Source organism: Genypterus blacodes, unplaced genomic scaffold, assembly GCF_046128005.1.
Source record: "Genypterus blacodes isolate CSIRO-AG114 ecotype Tasmania unplaced genomic scaffold, CSIRO-AGI_Gbla_v1 ptg000133l_1, whole genome shotgun sequence".
Taxonomy (NCBI): domain Eukaryota; kingdom Metazoa; phylum Chordata; class Actinopteri; order Ophidiiformes; family Ophidiidae; genus Genypterus; species Genypterus blacodes.
The window spans coordinates 6,529,405-6,549,831 of NW_027466935.1; the positions used below are offsets into that span (position 1 = coordinate 6,529,405).

The 20,427-nt window shown below is 42.1% G+C and overlaps 2 protein-coding genes across 2 annotated transcripts; one reads left to right on the forward strand and one right to left on the reverse strand.

The window, feature by feature from the left end:
* The first annotated feature begins 3,094 nt into the window (after positions 1-3,094).
* ier5l (immediate early response 5-like) lies at positions 3,095-5,180 on the forward strand. Its single transcript, XM_076163544.1, has one exon. It carries the CDS (start codon positions 3,245-3,247, stop codon positions 4,076-4,078), a length of 834 nt encoding a protein of 277 aa, XP_076019659.1. The 5' UTR covers positions 3,095-3,244; the 3' UTR covers positions 4,079-5,180.
* A 3,261-nt stretch (positions 5,181-8,441) lies between these two features.
* ptpa (protein phosphatase 2 phosphatase activator) lies at positions 8,442-20,232 on the reverse strand. Its single transcript, XM_076164145.1, has 10 exons — positions 20,157-20,232; positions 19,400-19,503; positions 18,214-18,300; positions 17,783-17,908; positions 17,500-17,617; positions 16,963-17,062; positions 16,574-16,698; positions 15,308-15,408; positions 11,945-12,052; positions 8,442-9,313 (listed from the first exon to the last, which is right to left on the reverse strand). Exons 1-10 carry the CDS (start codon positions 20,179-20,181, stop codon positions 9,239-9,241), a joined length of 969 nt encoding a protein of 322 aa, XP_076020260.1. The 5' UTR covers positions 20,182-20,232; the 3' UTR covers positions 8,442-9,238.
* Between the last annotated feature and the right edge of the window lie 195 nt (positions 20,233-20,427).

A 20,427-nucleotide genomic window follows, 5' to 3' on the forward strand; every position in this document is an offset into this window, starting at 1 on the left:
AATGTGTTGGTACTTATGTCAAAGTGGGACATTTGCATGTTTTGATATATTCTCCAATCTGGGTTTTATTAGAACTTAGATATATTTTTTTACATTTGTATGGTTTGATTAGTTTTCATATTGCATGGTTTTGTTGTTATTATTGCATGTTTTTTTTGCATGTTTCTTTGGACTGATAATCAAGGTGATTAGAAACAGCTGTGATTAGTTGGATTGGCCTACACAAGGCAGTATGGATTTGGAGTATGTGTTGAGATAGTGAAGGAGTGTGTGTATGCTGTATCCTCTTAAGAGTGACTAGCAATGCCCAGAAGATGAATAATGGGTGTATATGTAGTGTATAGATGATGAGTTGTGTAGTTGTTTGTACTGTACAGTTGTATTTTGTACTTGTTATTTGTTCACAAAAAAAGCTAATGGGTTGTTGGTAATTTTTGTATTGTATTTTTGTCTGCTTGTTTTTTGTGTTCTTCAAATAGCTTTACACAGTCCAGAATTGCAGGAAATAACCAACAATTTCCAATATATATTCTTGTCCTATATTTGCATTTTTCCTCCATGGCTGCCAGCCCAAGTCTCACTGTTCGTTCAGACACTGAGGGAAACCAGGCCAGAGAGAGAGAGATCGAGAGAGACAAAGCTGCATGGCTTCACTGTTCTCTGAAAGAAAAAAAAACTAAGTTACACAAAAGCAGAACTTGTACTCTTCATCACCAGCTTGCTAATCTGTGTCTTCTCTGTGCTCGACGCATGCCTGTAGCCTGTTACAACGGCAGCATTGCCATGGCGACCACCGTGTGAGTAATCAGTGCAATGACGCCAATTCCCCAGAGGGAAGATGGAGGGAAGGAGAAGAGGGGGGAGGGCTGGAATGAAAGAAGAAGGGAAAGGCAGGGAGAGATGTGGGAGCACGGGAGCTAGAAGACAGCGGAGGAACTGGAACAACGGCAGCAAGGGAACACAATCACCAAAATTCACTTTTTGAATGGAAGTGGACTGAGATTATAGGTAGCAGAAACTATAACAGGAATAAATGTTTGGTGTGCAGGATCACAGACGAGTTTACAGAGGGAGTTAAAGGACAAGAGAGTCTCAATACTGATACAAGTAAGCTCTGATTCACTCCATCTGACCCACAGCAGAAATGAGGATCTGCTGTGGATGGTGGGACCATCAGAGACTGGATGGGGAGGCCTGGGTGGCTCTCTTTTCAATTTCAATAGAATTAATCATGTAAAGTGGGATAACGTGCTGACTTTCACTTTCGCTTCCTATTGCGTGGGACAAGTGAATGGAGAGACAAAGCGCTTGAGGAAGAAATTACAATCCTACCCACTTTCACAGCTCAACACACCTGTCAATCACTGAGGGAATAGATGGAGAATTGGTGGTCGCAAAGATACAAATGTTGGACACAGGCCTCAGTTTGACCAGAGGAAAGATTTCTGCCAATACCACAATCACAACAAACATTATCTCGAAGCTCTTTACATACAGAGCATTTAGAGAAGCCCAACATTCCCCCATGAGCAAGCACTTGGCAACAGCAGCAAGGATAAACTCCCCTTTAACAGGAAGAAACCTCAGGCAGAACCGGGCACTAGGTGGGCGGACATCTGCCTTGACCGGTTGGGTTTAGAGAGAAAGAGAGAGAAAGGAGCTACAACAACTATCTTACCAATGTAAATATAACTAACGATATTCCTATTAATAGCAGGACAGGGTCTTCATCTGTTCAGGACAGGCTTCCACAACAACCTGTGAGATGAGAGAGTACATAAAACTCTGGGAAAGAATTGAAATGTAGTAATGATACACCACGGATAGAGAGGGGAGGAGGAGAGAGGAGCTCAGTACATCATGGGAAATCCCCCAGCAGTCTAGGCCTATAGCCGCATACCTAGGGGCTGGTCCAAGGCAAGGCAAGGCAAGGCAAGGCAAGGCGCGCACACACACACACACACACACACACACACACACACACACACACACACACACACACACACACACACACACACACACACACACACACACACACACACACACACACACACACACACAGAGGGTTCTGCAGTTAAAACACAGCTGGGGTTGCACTGGCCTCCACAGGACAACACCGGCTATTGCATGTATCATGACTTCTCCTGACCCATGTGACTCAGTGATGTATTCACATGTTTGTTTTGGCTAAATTTACAGCTCATCTTGTCAGGAGCTGTCAGCCTTTGAAGTCTTCATGTTTGGTCTTCATGTTCTTTTAGAAATGTAGCTTTTAGGCATTAATGGCATAATCTTTATCAAAATCTACTATAGATGCCATAACTTCTAGGAAAAAAGTATACATTTATATTTTGAGAAAGGTTGAGAGATTGTAAGTAGAATGCTATGGTCCAAATCCACAATCACTTTTCTCATGTGTGTCCTTGATATCTCGCCACAATATTTGTATCAGAATCACAATGTTTCAAAGGGCTTTTGATCTGTAGACGCAGGGACGTCCTGTCCACACACTATCTCTGTCCTTCATGGTAACATCACTGGCGGTGAAAAACATTTTTAATGAATATTAGAAATGTTGTGCTGTTGTGCTTAAGCTCAAGATATGCTGAAATAAATATGAATGATATCCATTATAACTACTATTGTGACACTGAGTATTTGTTGTTTGCTTACCTATTAAAGTATTCTTACCGGCACTGAGGAACAGAGTGTGTTATAAAGCTATTTCTGATCTGAAGACTCAGTCAGGTGAACTAAAGTTAGAGCATAAATCCTGTCAGGGCTCTGGTTAGAATCTGGACTAATTAACTTAATTTGTGCTTTTGTATTCTCTCTCAATAATATTGTTATGTCCACTTTTATCGTTTGTCAAACCCATAAAAATGTATAAACTTTGTGTAACTGCAAGACGTAAATTACGTGATTGTACTTTTTAAGATGATTTTGAAAAGTCCAGCAGGGTCGCCTCGCGCTGATTGGTTGAGAACAACATTTTTTAAGGGAGCCTATTTGTCCCTGAATGCAACACGGCCACTTCATAGGCTGATCAGAGTGGGCGGGGCTTCAGCTCCGTCATATAAATACCCAACCCGGCTCACAGAGGTGGAGAGTGACTCTCAGGGTGTGTTACAGAAAGACAACAAGTCAATGTGGCTCTACGGAGCGGACCGGAGTGAGAACCACCCGCGCTGACATAACTCCGGCTTGTTCTCCCGTGGAAGAGAAAAACCTCCACGATACGAAAATGAGCCACATAATGGAACTCACAGTGGACGCGCAGAATCTGATCTCCATTTCCTTACTGAAGATCCACAACTCCAGGTTGCAGAGAGGCGGGATCAAGCTGCACAAAAACCTGCTGGTCTCGTCCGTGCTCCGGAACGCCAGGCAAGTCTACATCAAGGAGATCTACAGGATGCAGCAGTACGAGGAGGTGATGACCGTCTGCAACGAGATCCAGCAGCTGAACCCGCTGGATCTAGACGCGGAGGACTGCGACGAGGAGGAGGAACTGATGAGGGACGCTGGCTGCGGCGCGTTGGCGGATCCGTTCGGCTCTCCTCCTCCTCCACCGCCGCCGCTGTGCCTCCTTACAGTGAGCGCTCTCCCCGGCGAAGACGCAGACAAAGAGCCGTGCTACTACCGGAGCTGTTGTATGGAGGGTCCCTCCGTGTTCCCCCCGACGAACAACTGCAACAAAACCACCGTGCTGGATCTGGACACGCATGTGGTGACCACGGTGGAGAACCTCTATCTCCACCAGGACTGCGTGTGTGACGCGCCGGAGTGCGGGCAGCTGGGCGCGCAGTCCCCGGACAGGAAACGCAGAATGGACAGTTGTTGTTGTTGGACAGACCAGGACCAGGACTTTCTGGATTTTACATCCACTCGCAAAAGAGCCAAACGTGAGGACTGTTCATTCCCAAACACAGAATGTCCGGACACTTCGAACATCTCCACCCTGATCTCCATCTTGGGTTCGGGCTTCTCGGAGCTGCTGAGCCGACAGGAGCAGATCTGCAGTCGCCCGGCGCTGAGCGGTCTGGGAGCCTGGACCAGAGCGATAATCGCTTATTGAGACGCATACTTTTACATAAATATATATTTTTCTACAGTTTCTGAAAGGTTTGGACCATAAAAGGACAGTTCAAACCAAAACGTACAACATTTGGAGCTTCAGACGTTTAAAAGGCGGCTTTTTTCAAAAATAAAGTTGTAATAGCAGGGAGATGGTTGTATCCACGTGATTATAAAGTTAATGAAAGTTATCTTGACTTAAAGGTCCCGAGCTGAGTGTCTACATCATATTCTGCTCCCATTCATTCGTTCGATAGCATTTTAATGAGATCACATGAATGAAGAAGTCAGAAGCTTCATGTCATTGTAACACTAAAGCTATCCAATCACAGTGGCATGATTCTTAATAATGATCAGATCATTATGCTGCTTAAGTTTATGGTCGGTCAGATATCCAGAACAACACACACACACACACACACAGTTATCTTCTTCTCTTCTCAAATCTGCCAGAGAAATGTGTCTGGCTTCTATGCAAATGACCGTGATGATGCTGAGTGACATCATTAACTCACATGAGACAAACCTGAGATGCTCCAACTGTGTGTGTGAAACCGATTTACAGGGAGAAGTTTACAGATTGAGTTATTGATCTATAAAGAGGGCGTGGTGTTGCTTTTTATTGTTATTTCATTTTAGTGTTTGTTTTCAGACCATGTTATCTAAAAACACAAACTTGTATTGTATTGCCTTAAATCCAACAAACATTACTCCTCGTGAAACAGAATGCTGAAAGTTGTTGATTGTATTTTCCACGGGTTTGTTTTGGTCCCTGAACGCCTTTTTTTCTTCTACATTCTGGCCTTTTTTATTGGCACCTGAACCACAAAGTTCACAGATGGTCTCAGCTTCATGAGTCTGGATCAGATCAGGTCATGATGCGTTCATGTCACTATGACTTCTGTGCTTTACCAAATGTTACACACAGTATTGTTGTTACTCAATCATGTCTTAGTTCTGTCATGTTGTTGTTTGTCTACAGGAAGAATTTGGTCCTTTTGTTTTAAAAAGGCAAACTCATAATAGCCATATTCTTAAAAGTCCACTTATGAGCTTTATGAGCACTATGTGTACCAAAATAAAGCCAATTTTTTTGCCATATACTTATCTCCTTTGTTGTATTTTTGAATGTTATAAATTATATATTACAAGATAAAACTGTTCCTGAATGTTTGTTGAACATTTAGAATCTTAATAAACATGAAGTCACCTCAGTTATGAAGCTATTTGTTAAGTTGGTAACTCTTCACACAAGACACTCTAACACTACAAGTAACCATAGCAACAATTCTGAAGCTTCGGAGGTGACAGGGAATAATCCAGGAGCAGAACATGTGTTATCACTACTGTGTGCCACCAGGTGGTGTTCTTTGAAATCAATCAATCAATATGTGTAGATGCAGAGCAGAGCCACCAGGCTGACCCGCTCCTCCTCCTCCTCCTCCTCTTCCTCCTGTTGTTGCCTTACATCACTGCTTCCTCCCTCAGCTCTTGTGTTCTTCCTCAGCTTGCCTGTATGTTTAATCATTACCAGGCTGCAAAATCTGGACATTGCAAGTGTGTGAAGGTCTAAATGGAAGTGGATCAGAAGTCATCTACCCCCCCTAGTGTTTTCTTTGATTATTAAGTTTTTCTAAATAGGTCAACAATGAATACCTCTAATATTTTTAATAGCAATTCAAGCTTCAGGAAATTATTCAGTAATTGACAAATGGCAGAAATCTCATTTTCAGTTGACCTTCATTTTAATCTAATGAAGGTGTTTACCATCATTTTGGGGGTTTATTTATTGCTTTTATCGGACTAAAATCAAAGTTTTAAGGGGCCCTTAAATTTATTGGTTGAATCCTTTCTTCTGGTTGCGCAGAGGACCCTGACAGGGAAACACAGAAGAATCCAGATTGTTGTGTAATCTGGTTTCTCCTCTTTATGTAACACTCCAAATCTGTTGCCGTTCTTCCATTTTTCCATTTATTCATTTCACTTGTCATGTAATCAATTAAGTTATTACTTCTAATCTCATCTGATCTGATCTTTTTTTCTCCTTTACGTCGATTAGTTGCAATTTAATTTTGTAATTTTGCATATTGAGATGACACACTTCTGCCGGCTCAGTTTCAAAAGCTGGAAGAACAGAGATGAGTCATTTGACACCAAATTGGTTGCAACTGAGAAAGTATTCACTCTGCTGCCTCATCAGCTGGCCCGAGGTAAAGACAAAAGCAGGCGGCAGCATGAGGAGAAGGGGGTGGAATTGCTGGATAGTGGGGGGGGGGGCGGGAGGCTGGGAGGAGGGGAAGATAACAGAGGTGAGGGGGAGGTAAGCGGGGGGAGGGAAGCAGAGGGACTGACGTGTGTTAGGGGGGGAGGAGCGCACATGTGACAGCAGAGGGGTCACTGACCACAGGGAATAGGTGTGCTGGGCTGTGTAGGGGGGGAGGGGTCAAACAGGTTACTCAGAGGTCTGCAGCTGGGGAGGGGCAAGTCAGACACCACCCCCACCCCAAACCCCCACCCATGCGCCGGCACAGACGTGCATCTGTTCCCTCCTCTGACAAAAAAAACGAAATGCAATGCAAATAAGCCAAGAACTAGTTACCAAAATAAAAGCGGCATACAATAAAGTCAGACAGCATTGAAGACGAAAAAATAAAATGATCACAAGTTACTTCGAAGTACAGTTGTTGAGATTGGTATCCTGCAGCATATTTTAAAACTGCTACAATGTTATAATGTCAAAGGTTTAATTCTAGTCGTCCACTGACATTATGGCCCTTTAACCCCGAGCTGCCTGTCCCGCTCACCACATGGTGACAGTAATGAGCTAATTACTGCTCCACATTTAATGAGTTGAATGGAGAAATAGGGGCACATTCCATTCAATTGGTGTCGCCACAGTATTTCCTCTTTTTTCATAGGTTGGGTGAGGTATTAATAAAACACCTGAAACCTGTTTCAGTCTCACAGTCACGTTACGACATATACAAAAATATAATATGAGTTTTTAGTAATTAGATCCAACCCAGATCACTGAGTATTCATGAAAGTTGGAGCATATCTGGTGTTCACTTACCAGTGATGCAGGAGTCCATAGACATGGACACATGGACCTGTATGGATCCCTGGAACACAAGTTACAGCATTAAACAAGTGTGCCGTTGCCTCAAAGTGTTTGACATTTTAGCCTGATTGTTGTATTTTTTCATGGATCTCTATCCTACAGTAACTTCAGGTTGCTGTCTCATATTCTTCCACTGCTTGTGAGATGTTGCCACATAACATAAAGGTGTCAGAAATTACCTCAGGGAAGTTCATTGTGCCTCGCTGTCCTCACCGGGGACTCAAGAGAAAGGAGGATCTGTAGACAATTCCTCAAAACTGAAGATGTCCCAGTTCTTCCATAAGCCTGCCATCCATTGCATGTCATCCATTGAGCATGTTTGGGAAGCTCTGGACCCACATATGTTCCCACCAATACCAAGCAACTTCATACAGCTATTAAAGAGGAGAGGTAGAGTATTCCACAGGCTACAATCCACAACTTCATGAATACAACGCTAAGGGAGATGTTGGTCATATAAGTTACTGGTCAATTATAGGTTCATGTCATGCTGTCTTCTTCTTCAAGAACCCATGACGAACAAATGCATATCTGTCTCCCTAATCACATGAAATCGGCAGATACAGTAAGTGCTTAATGAATCTATTTGACTAATAGGTGTTTTACCTGTGAACTTAACAAGTGTCTATATTTCTATTCAGTATACATGCAGGGTGTTGTACACTGATTTCACACGCTAGACAAAACGCCAACCAATCACAATTACACTTGGCAGAACATCCATACATCATCATGAGGGTCAGGAAGTGAACATGGGTTGAACAGCCAATGGCAGCGGTTTGGAGGTGGGCGCGCACATACAACATGTTGCTGAATTAGAGACCTTGTGAGGTTTGGTACCACAGTGACATTGCTGTTGATTCACTGTCACATGCAACCACTCGTAAGGACTCCATACTGTAGATAAATACAGTGTGTTCTATTCAGGAACCTACAAGATATGTTTAGCTTTTATTCTGCTGCGCACAACTATCCTTGAAATATGGCTCCATACAGATCCATTCTATGGACTATAGAATACTGGTAAGTGAACTTATTTGGTGTGAGGCTGGATATTGTAAAGTCTTCAACTGCATATAGAAATCAAGTTAGAAGAAAAGCCCAACACACATAAATTACGTTTTTTGAAGGTCAATGTAATGTATAATAAAAATGTTTAACCGAATGCAGAACGACACCACATAGAGCGGAATGAAACTTAAACAAACTTAAAAATATACCATCTAACCATCTGCACAACAAGTTAATTGAAGTGATTTTTATTGTTAATATAACAAACCTGAAAAGCTGATCATTTATCTTGCTTTCATCAGTCAGTTTGTAACCAACAAGAATGATTTCAAATCTTCATGAAAGTACAATTTGGTCTTTTCTGTTTTCTGTAACAGTGGGGATAAAAAAAACAACTTATTAATGTGGTTTCAGGGAAAGAGTTGCATTAACAGATTCATATATGCACAACACAATAAAAAACAATATCAAGAAAATGTCTTCAAATATATGACACACACACACACACACACACAGCCACACACACAGCACAATGAAGATATTATCTCCCCCCATCTGTTTCTTCTGTGAATGTGATGGTTAAATCAAGCCAATAACGACATGTTCTTCATCGTGTTCAGGGTTGATATGATGTTGGTGGACAAGACCTTTAATATGACGTAGTGTGATCCAGCCATCATCACTACAAATGACTACAGGTGGCACACAAAAAGCTTTTCTTACAGAGTTGCTGGACTTTCTGGTGGGTCAGTATGGTGTTGGATCTGTGAATTTACTGGGATAGTATGAATCACGGGCTACTAAGCTGGCTAATGTGCTTTTATTTTGATCAGATTTTTGGTCATTTCATACAAATATGTGAAGCAAATTCCAGTTCTAATTTTGTTTGCAGTGTGAAACTGTGTGGAAGTGCATGTATACTACATGTGGTTGATTCAGCTACTCCTGTATTTTCCAGTGAGGATGTCGGAGGGAATTAAAAAAAACAAAAATGTTTTCCATCTTGTGCGTGGTGGTCGTCGGTGACGTTCAGGGCTTTGTTGATTGGATGGACAGAAGGCTGCCAAACTTGAAGTGCTGGATGACAGGAAACTTCTCCAAACACTGGAGACAATAGAAGAACAAAAGTGGTTGAACAGGTTTTGGGACAAGGACACCCAATCAATAAGCAAATAAATAAGAAATAGGGACACACACCTATTTACAATGTACTGACACCTGGTGGTAATTTAGAGTAGTAGCACAACTACAAAGGTTACCTGAATACATCTAACAACGGTTACAGTAGAATACACACTTTCTTTGTTCGTTTCTATACGCATCACTCCTTTTTTTTTTAACCAGCACTAGCTCATGTGACATGGACCCAGTTTTTGGTATGAGGGTGGGGGGTTGGGAACATGTGGTGTCTGTGCGGTAACATCACATATATATCACAGTTTTCTATAGTCTGGAATAAACTTAATGAAAACGTAGAGGCATACAAACGTTGTATTTCCTCAAAAATGTTGTTTATTTGATTCTAAAAGGATAAGCAGTGTTTTATTTTTCTAAATGCATTTTTACTTCTAGGCAGACAGACTGGTGTCCATTAACTACTGTGCGGTGTGAAGATATAACTTCAGGGACTTGGGGGGGGAAAAAAAAAAACTTGATACAACTTGATAAACACAACCTGATAAAAAAAAGATGTTGTAATAATTGTGATAATAGAAAAAATACAAAAAATGATGTATTCATTCATGACAAAAGTGCTCATTTGTGTCTAGCGCGGAGTCTCGCAGTGTTTCTCTGCGCATCTGCGTCAGGTCACAAACGCGCGTTTCTGAGCAGAGTGGACCCTCCTGAACGGCTCCAGAAAAAAAAAAGAAAAAGAAAGAAGAGACTGCCAAAGCTTGTATGGGGCCATGAGAGGGAGAGAGGAATGCATGTCTGATGACTGGTGCTCCAGGCTCGGAGAAAGGCTGGGGGTGGGTGGAAGGGGAGGGGCGAGTAGTAGGCGGGGGAGGGGAAGGCAGACAGCCTGGCCCCTCAGCTCTTTGTGGGAAGACTTCAGGCTGCTCTGGAAAACACAGGATGTGGGCATGCAAGAGAACCCCACCCCCACCCGCCCACACACACATACAGCATACTCTCTCACACACTCTCGCTCACACACGCACACATTCACACAGACAGGCGCACACTCTCTCACACACATGCAGTCAGTCTCTCTCACACACACGCAGTCTCTCTCTCTCTCACACACACACGCAGTCTCTCTCTCTCTCTCTCTCTCTCACACACACACACACACACACACACACACACACACACACACACACACACACACACACACACACACACACACACACACACACACACACACACACACACACACACACACACACACACACACACACACACACACACACACACAGTTCCACTCCCTCCATTCCTTTGTTAACCCTTTCTTGCACCCTCCTTTGTCATCAATATGTGTGTTATAATAAAAAGATAACATTTTAACAGAAATTTCTTCAGCATAGTTTGACTTTGCAAATACAAGTAGAGCGACCAGGCTGCTATAAAGTGTGAGATGTCCAATATAGCACTATTTCCCTTACTGTCTTAGCATTGCCTGATGCTATGTACTGATTATAATTAAACACAGAAGTATGTTTCTGTGGTTCAGGATGTTTTATAACTGAACAGCTTTCTGATTATCAGTGATTATACTCAAGTCTGACCGGATCTATTGTTTTGTTCTGGGGTTGCTCACTATACTGTACATCGTCTGAGCTAGAGGAGCTCTTTGATTTCATTAGTAGGCATTGGCGCTATAGAAAAGCATCTAAAGAGTTTCATCAAGAGCCGGGGCAGCCAGTCACTTCCCCCAAGACTCTTTAAAAAATAATAATAATAATTAACAACTTTGGGAAGGTGTATCAAAACCATCTGTGCAAGTGTACATGCGTGAACAAATCGATTTCTAAATTGTAAAATCTGATTAAAACTATGTCAATATCAATCTAATGATGGTGTAAACATGTTATCTGAAAAACTGATGGATTGCCTGAATTATTTAAGTCTAGCATGGAAATGTACTAAGGGTTGTTATCGTCTACATGCCTCCATAGCACCCGGATGTGTTAATCAGCCATTGGTGCTGTTGCTATGGTTACACCTCGTTTTTTAAATCCGGACATTAATTTACGAAGGCAGTTTAGAGCCATGTCCTGTTTCACACTGACCACTACAGGAAAATAAGAATAATAATTCATTCTTCATGGCCGCAGTCTATCGCAGGGCACATGGAGACAGACAGACAGGCAGACAGACAACTCAATAACCAGCCTCCCCAATCAGATTTGGACATTCTCTGTGGTAATATGCTGATGTATTTAGAGTTCTAATTTATTCACAAATCGAATGTTAATGCGCTCCAAATAGTAGAAAAACTATATTGCAACATGTAGTATGTATGCATGAAGTAAATCAAAGTGTTTATATTAGTAGTTGGGATCATCTGTATGTAAAGTGCCTTGAGATAATGTTTGATGTGATTTGGCGCAGTATAAATAAAGTTGAATTGAGTTGAATTGTATTTAGCGTTTGTTGATGAAATTAGATCTTTAATATTTTCCTGTTGAATGTTGATGTGTGAGATGGCGGCGGTAGAGTTTGGGTGCGTTTTGGTGAAAGCAGCAGCTCTGTGCCGTCTTCCTGATGTGTGAGTGAAGGGAGTGGACATACCTCTGCCTTATACATTCTGATCAGGCCCTGGTTGACCTTTGACCAGGTAGGAACAGCGCTGATGTTCCACAACTGGTTGGAGTGTTCAGCAAATGGACCCGTCTTCATCTGCAGACAGGGATGAGGTAGATGAGGGCAGAGTGAGATCTGTACCAGCATACAGTTTATACGGAATATCATTCCCGCTTTGACACAGTCAGTGAACAGCGTGAGTGCACAAGCACACACGTATCCCACCCACCCACCCCCACACACACACAGACCGGCGCACACACACCTGTGCTTCATATTCACATTCTTGGCCTGTTCCAGCAGGAACTTGGATAAGAATGTGGATATGCTTGCCTATAGGGGGGAGCTAGCAATGTGAGAATTTATAAGATTGGAGGTTGGAATGTAAAAGCTACAGCAAGTACGTTTGGACTGAGGTGATGAACTGTAGGGGGCGCTGTGCTGTTTAACAATCTTTAATATTAGCCCGTATGATATTTACATTCTTGAATAAAATCTCTGTTACAAGATAGTAAAGACAAAGTTAATGTGCAGATTGAATGGATCCTGGAAAATTGTTTTATTCCAACATTGAGAGATGGGAGTGAACCACAAAAGAAAAAAAGGAAATAAATTGTGCGTAAGACTGACAAAAACGTTAACATGTATCAATCTGCAAACTAAGGAATTAAACAATATATAATTTTCCTCATTTTGTACCAAGAGGAAAAGGCGACCAAAGCTGGGCCCCGGGCCTCAAAGCACTGATGTGACCAACCCCCCCCCTTTTTGCGATCGACACACACACACACACACACACACACACACACACACACACACACACACACACACACACACACACACACACACACACACACACACACACACACACACAGTCTGCCTCCCTCTCTCTCTCTCTCTCTGAAGGCGAGGGAATGGAACAGGGAGGAAAGGGGGAGGGGACAGTGTGTATTCCCTGGAGGAAAGAGTGATTCACAGCAGCATGTGGGGAAGGAAGTGACTCATGTGTGGGACGCTACACTCACGCACACTGGCTCTGTGTATGCGTGTGAATTCAATTTTTTTTAAAAGTGCCTGTGTGTGTGTGAGAATAAGAATAAAACACTGAGTGAACATGTGTCGCCACACACAAAGACAAATCAAGAAGTAAGTAAGTAAGACACATGTACATTCTTGACCTGATTAGCTGTTTCACTAATGAACGATAATCTGTGTAACATCAAACTAATATGATTATCTCTAATTCCCACAATAATTGTCCGCTCCAAGTAGAGCAAGGAAAACCCCTAAAAACCCTTAACATGTAAGGAAAAAAGGAAGAACCCTTGGAGAGAAATTCCCTCTGCTTGAACTCTTGCAATAGGAACTGAAGGTGGGAAATTAAACAAATTGCAAGGAGACAGAAGAGACGAGATAATATAGGAAGGTAAATTACAACGATCTCAAGAGAGATGTGGTCAATATGAATCCTTAAGTGAGTGAGAGATAGAGAGAGAGAGAGAGAGGATGGTGCCTGTCTACTACACACAACTCACACATCACAGTTGTAATACATCAGTTGTCGTCTGGTAGTGGTAGTGAATTGAAATTGGCACTAGTCAAAGCGAGCTAACTTCAAGTATTACACCTAGATTTTGTGAATGTAGATTATATTACTAAGAATTATGAATCTGAGTACGAGCCTCTGAATCTCCTCTTATAAGAATGTGGGTGTGGAACATGGAGGGAGCAGAGCTAACGAGTCGCATGCTAAAAATAGAATGCTAAGATGTTTGTAGCAGGAGAGAGAAGTCCAAAGCTGCAGCTCTCCGCACGCATTTGCTTGATTAATCTAAAGAAGAAATTCATGATGAAAATGAAAATCTCATCACATTGTATTGGGTCCTGTTCTTGTGTACTGGTGAGTTAAAATCCAGTGTGTGAGCTAAATCCATATTTGGGAGGTCCCTACATTGGACTGGCAGGTGTGTGAAGGTCAAAGAAATAGAACATCTGCCTGGTGAGGTTACCATGATGGAAGGGAAGGGAGAGAGAGACATTAAGGCCGAAATGTGGGATTCCATCTATGTAATTATGGTGTTTCGGGTAGAATCAAAGTTCAAATGTGCTGCGTGATAGGTGGGAAGGAGAAAATACTTATTCAGAAGACAAACAATCAGACAGGAAATCAGAGCTGTGAGGCTTGAGGAAGAGGCAGAGGAAAGAAGGTGCAGGAGCCCGACTCAGGACCAGGAAAAGGATGTAGCTGCACAACAAACGCCCTCCACTCCTCTTCCTCCGAAAAACCCCCAGAACAAAGCCGACAGTTCCTGCCTGACGGAATCATTAATTGTCTGCCGCTCTTCCTCTTCAGTGAAGCTCACTATCAACTTTGGAACTAGGAGGTGCTCACTGTGAATACCTCTGGATTGAGATGTGACTCTTGTCCCGGTATATTGGAATCCACCAGATCTGGATTGAAATGTAAATCTGATTCAATCTGTGGACCTGGATCATACCAATAATGAAACGATATGTCCCTGTTGTCCCTGGCAACCACCAAATGCTTGTGCTATGAGGAGAGAAAAGGCCACTTGCAGGTTTACTGTGACATCATGATCTACTATTCAACCAAAAAACAGCTTAACTTTTGATACTTTGACGACCAAACAGTAAACTGATGGATTTTGTGGCTTCAGTCAATTTGTAACTTCAGTTCCAATGTGTTGATGACAGAGCTGAGTGAAGTGACTAAAGGTCATTTACCCCAAAATTTTTATCCACTGAGTGAAAAACACAAAACCGCCACCAGGGTCGCTGCTGCACGGCTCACATTTTTCACTCCTGTACCTTTGCTTGAAGACTTTGCCACAGATTGTCAGAGCATTTGTCACACATCCATTTTGCACTTCTTCATAAAAAACTCTTGCATTGGGTTGTTGCTTCCCGTCTAGAATTTGGAACTCTTTTTTGTCTGGTAAAATTCAAGAAAATATCCTCTTCGGTCCAAACAAAACATGCCATGTTTTCTGGAAACATTGACAATCCCCGACGCAGAAATGAAACGGAACAAGTCCAATGTAACCACTAATTTGTAAAGTCTGTTTCCATTACAGTTTGGGGAAAAAGTGCACGAACACAAAGCATGCAATTCCACTTTCACAGCATCTTCCAAACTGTATCATTGTGTAGATTAATAAAAAGGAAATGTAAAATGAAGGTAGGAATCATTCTGGAGACTTTCAATTTGTTGTTTGCTGAGAAAAAAACCTTCAGGAAGAGCCAACAACGCCGTGCGCTTGTTTCTCCGTGTTTTATATTTCTGTGCGTTCTGTTGCTGTGTGTGTGTTTCCTGTCTGTGTTGCGTCACACCTCATTGATGAACTTGATGCACTCCAGAAACATGTAGTCATGGTGATGTTCATGCACCACTCTCTCACTGATGAAGTGCCGTGGCTCCAGTGTTGGGTGATCTGAAACAGAAACATGCACATATTCACCACCGGGTGTCACTGTTGGTTTGGTTTTACATTAAATGAGTTACACACAGACTGTTCAGCAGATGAGCATGAAATAAACTTTGAAACTATAAAAACTATTTACTTGGTCTTCACACAAACCAAAGTTTTAATCTGTAGCTTTTATAAGTCTGCCTATTCTTATATAGAATCTATAGAACTTAACTGTATCCTGTGCATACACACTTGATTGTACTGGATGAGATGTCATGCGATTCTGTTTTTGGTGTTTTTCACTACTATCATATAGCTAACTAACATACTACTAAGTTTTTGAAGAAAGGAAAGTTTGATCAGGTTAAATACACTTTACACTGCAAACAGAGGTGGACAAACTGCAACCCTACACTCTTACATTGAGGTGTCTGTTGGCCGGACACACTCGCAGGGCTATTGGCAGCTGAGGCTGAGTGACACACACTCATTTGCAGTTTTTGGGCAATTTAGAGTTTCCTGAATGTGTTTGGACTGCAAGAGAAAACCAGAGCGCCGGGGGGAAAGAAAATGTGACCCAGTGTTTAATGAAGCCAGTCTGCAGCTGAGTGTGTCAACAGCCAACCGACAGCCCCGTGTTTCCCTTCTAACATCCACTTCTGTCTGTGCACATTCTCATCCCTCCACAGTCTTGTGAATGTGCAGTCAGTGTTTTCATGTGTGGACGGGTCCGTGCAGGCACAAAGTGTGGGGTGGTGTGCAGACGTCTCAAATGGCCGAATCAGCATTCTCACCTTTCTCTCAGGTTTGGCGAAAAACCAGAATGAGAGTTTCAATCGTGAAAACAGGGGATACGCTCCAAAAGTAAGAAAACGGTTTCTAATCTAAAACTATTACTTTTTTGATGGAGCAACTACATGCACATGTTGAGAACTCACATACCATCTTATAGACAAGCAATCAGACAATGGGTGGCAGCTGGGACTCCTGATCAATCATGTTAACTACACAATCAAATTAGCAAATGTGCACATGTAGTCTGCATTGAAAAAATATGTTATGAAACTGTTGAAATTAAAAATAAAATATATGGACTTCATCTATATTCTAAGCAGTAAAACTTCAGTAAAGCTAAATTACTATCCCGCTATCATCGTTTGTTCAGACAAAGCTGTCACACACTTACCTACGAATTGCGAGCTGCCCCATATGAACGGGAGGAATTGGAAGTCATCCAGTCCCCACACACCTTGGCTTCCAGCTGGCTCCATTCTGTACGTTTTCTGCAACTTCCGCATCAATAACAGATACCTGGAAAAAACAAAGAGTGAGCAGATGAAAAAAGATTCAAAAGAGTCCAGTTTTCCACCTTTTCTCCACTCCGTTTGATTATTCTGGGCTGGGACTGTAATGTCTCGTATAAAAATATGACGTGCAATAGCTTTTTAGGCTGCAAAAACAGCGTTGGAAATGGAAAACGGCATTCCGAAACACAATACTGGCCATTTGAGGAAACATAACCACAGCAGGCTGCAGCAAAGACATGAACTCAAAGCCCAGTATAAATGTCCTGACCTGTTAAAAATTTGAAAGATGATGGCGAGCTGATCATCTGCTGTGAGAGCTTCGACCTTACACAGACAGCACAGGAACGTGGCGAATGCTGCTTCATGGCCTGAGAAACCACACAAGCATATGATTACGCCACTTGACGATTACGCTCCACATTACATTTTGTGACACTTGTATTGTCTCACTAATGCTGGGCAGTATCGACAACATGATAACATTCTATCGTATGTTTTGAAATTAGGACTAAAATGACACCCACAAATAATAATTTAATTTTAAATGATAAAACAATTAAAGATAGCTTGGACAAAATTATTGATACCCCCTAGAGTTGATAACAAATAACTGAATAGATTGTAGTGATATTTCAAGCAGACCGTTTTCTTTAATAGCACAGGTGTCTTCAATGTTCTAATTAGTCATTCCGCCTATTTAAATGGAGGAAAGTTCAGGAGCATGTTGCCCACACCCTTAGCCACATTTGTCTACAGATACACACGCATGGAGGAAGACATACACACAGATGTGCAGAGCTGTTACCTGTTCCGTAGTCAATCCTGGTGGAGTTTCCCACAGACTCTTTCAGATAAACGGCTATCTCTGGAGCTGCTGCATGTTTGTCTGCTGGAAGCACGGCTGACACCAAGGCCTCCGCTTCCTACACACACACACACACACACACAGAAGTCTGAGCTGCAATGATCTTTATAAAGAGGCAGGCGTTTGATGCAACATGACGAACAGCTGAAATGAAATCAATTAAACTTTTCTGTGGCTAAGATGTGTATGTATGCGTGTGTGTCTGTGTGTGTGTTTTTCTGACCTGGTCTAGTTTGGCGTACCACGTTCTATAGGCTTTATTCCCAAAGCGTGACGGCTGGTCAACAGGAGGGGTCTCGTTTATCCATCTGTCCAAAGTTCCCAAAAGATCTAATAACTTCTCCACCGTCTGCCACACAACAAAACACAGCACAAGATACAAATCTGAACTTTAACACATCCGATTAACAAACAGGTGATATTAAAATGGTACAGACAGAAACAGATGGCCTATAGAGAATCAACCTCCACACAAATCCTGCCTTGTAATGCCCACATGTTATCGAAACAGTCGGGATGAGAACACGTCCGACTGTAGGAGCCACATTTTGGGACAGCTTTACATAAACGAGGACTCTGGACATTAAAGTGTTTGGGACAGACCTCGACGGCTGACTTTACATAGAGGACTTGTGATTGACACAGACAACATACCTCTGACACTTTGTATTCACATGTGAGTTTCTTCCCTTTCACAGCTTCGTTCAGGGTCAGAACGAAGCCCATGTAGTCAGCATATGCCTTTAAAAAGGGACAGAAAACAAGTGCACAGAATGAGGAAACAACAAAACAGGTTAACTTACACAAACAGTGGCAGTGCTGTATTTACCAGGTGATCTAGGTTAACCTGTAAGAGCCAGAGGCGAACTGGGCAATTGGAACTAAGATGGACAATTTAGTAATGAATAACTATGACATTGGTGTAAATCTGTCGGTTTGGATGTCATCACTGCTGTAACTTTTGAAAGGTAGCATGTAGACCAAACCTTTTTAAAAGTCCTGTTTAAGTTTGAGTCTAAGGTTAATAGTTCATGGACATTAAGGGTAATGCCTAAGTCCTCCTGTCTAGCCAGTTAGGGACTGGGTATAAAAGCCAGAGATGAACTAAGTGATTGGTAATTTATTAATTTTTAAGATGTACAATTTAATAATGTGCATCGTTAAGTTTGATGTCATCACTGTTGTTTATTTATGTAGTCTTATATTGTTGTAAGCAACATTTAAAGCAACCGTTTCTGTCATTGTAAATCGGGATGTAGCTCGGAATGTACTTTGTAATTTTGTTTTCGATAATATAAACATAAAGTTTTAGGAAGTTAAAGACAGGAAGTTATCTAGTCTGGATGTCATCACTGTTGTAATTGGATTTGGTTGGATGACATCATATTGTTCGTTTGATGACATCACATTGTTAGTCCGTTAGTATTGATATGGTTTATTTGTATGTTTGACTTTGTAATGTTGTTTTTTTAATTCAACATATAAAAGAAAGAAGTGCCACAACTACAACATACAGACTTTTATATTCTATATTTCAGCTTTCCTTTAAACTGTCTATACAAAATATTTAACCTGTCATTTCTGTGTTTTAAGCCTTTTTTAAACACTTTGAATTGCCTTTTCTGCCTGTTATCTTTGCTGAATAAAGTAATTTACAGTCGAGAACCTGTTGGGGAGTCTGAGGTTAGGGTTGAGCTACTTCAGGGGGGGTGAAGGAGGGTTAGGGGAGGCTCCACCAAGGGGAAGATGTTACAGGAGGGCCGGCAGGACTGAATGTTTTCGTTGGAGGTGAGGAAGGTTAGGGGGAAAGAGAAAGACAATACTGGAGGAGAGGCCGTACCTGGGATCGCTTCCACTTGCCCATGTCAGGAACCATGCTGATCTCTTTCTTAGGTATGATGAAGGCAGGGTTGGCTTTACTCGCATCATCTTCAGGACTGGATGCTGTAAAACCCAAGGGGGGAGAAAACGTATTCAGTGCAAATGCTGAAAAGACTTGTGGTTGAGGAGAATGAGAGTGTGTGTGTGCGCGAGTGTTAGCCCTGTGATGGATGACAAAAAAGGATGAAACCCCCTGGAGAGAGAAGAGATTCTCCCCTGCTCCAGTAACTAAGGTATGTAACAGGAGCAATAGGTTCAAAAGGAGTCTGGTGATTGGTCAAAGCAGCCGGAGTCCAGCCTGTGCAGTAGTTAAGTATTTAACAGTTTTAACCAACCAACTTAAGCATTATGTTTCAACAACAACACAACAGTAACAGGCGCAACATGGACAGCTTTACGAAACGCATTACGACACTGTCCACTTCACCGGACAGCAGCGGTGGATTCAATGTGTCCACGCGGTGTTAACTGAGAACAACACACACATTATAAGGCAGCAAAACACACAAACACACACACACACACGTTTGTTTTCACAGACTTATTGGCATAAGCTAACATGGTAGCTGCGTTCATGTTTCAAACGCCATGATAGCTATATGCTCGGTTTGGTGGTGGCGGTACAGGTGTAAGATAACTAGTCTGTTTAAAACTTTAACGTGGCTCCAAAGTGACTGAAACAGTGCGAGTGTGAGTGAAGCAGACTGTCAGTTTACCTGCCTGCTGCTCACTGTCCGCCATGACGATGCAGCTCGGTCTTCCTCTGCTTCTGACATACAAGATACAAGACGCTCACTGCTGCCCCCTGCAGCTTCAAGCGGAGATGCGCCACCTGAGATGCGCAGAAGAACACTAGAGGGCGCATGAGCGGGTTTTGCCTTTGTTGATACATGAACGGGGACGTGAATTCACTTTATGTGTGTATTGGCAAATGCTGCTTCCAAGATAAAATCAGTTATATCTATAATTATTAAATATTTTTGCACA

Coding starts and splice junctions, on each gene's coding strand:
- ier5l (XM_076163544.1), top strand. CDS start 3,245: ATGAGCCACATAATGGAACTCACAGTGGACGCGCAGAATCTGATCTCC.
- ptpa (XM_076164145.1), bottom strand. CDS start 20,181: ATGGCGGACAGTGAGCAGCAGGCAG. Junction 17,618..17,782: donor GGTACGCCAAACTAGACCAG/GTCAGAAAAACA, acceptor GTGTGTGTGTAG/GAAGCGGAGGCCTTGGTGTC. Junction 12,053..15,307: donor GCATCAAGTTCATCAATGAG/GTGTGACGCAAC, acceptor CCCTGTCTGCAG/ATGAAGACGGGTCCATTTGC.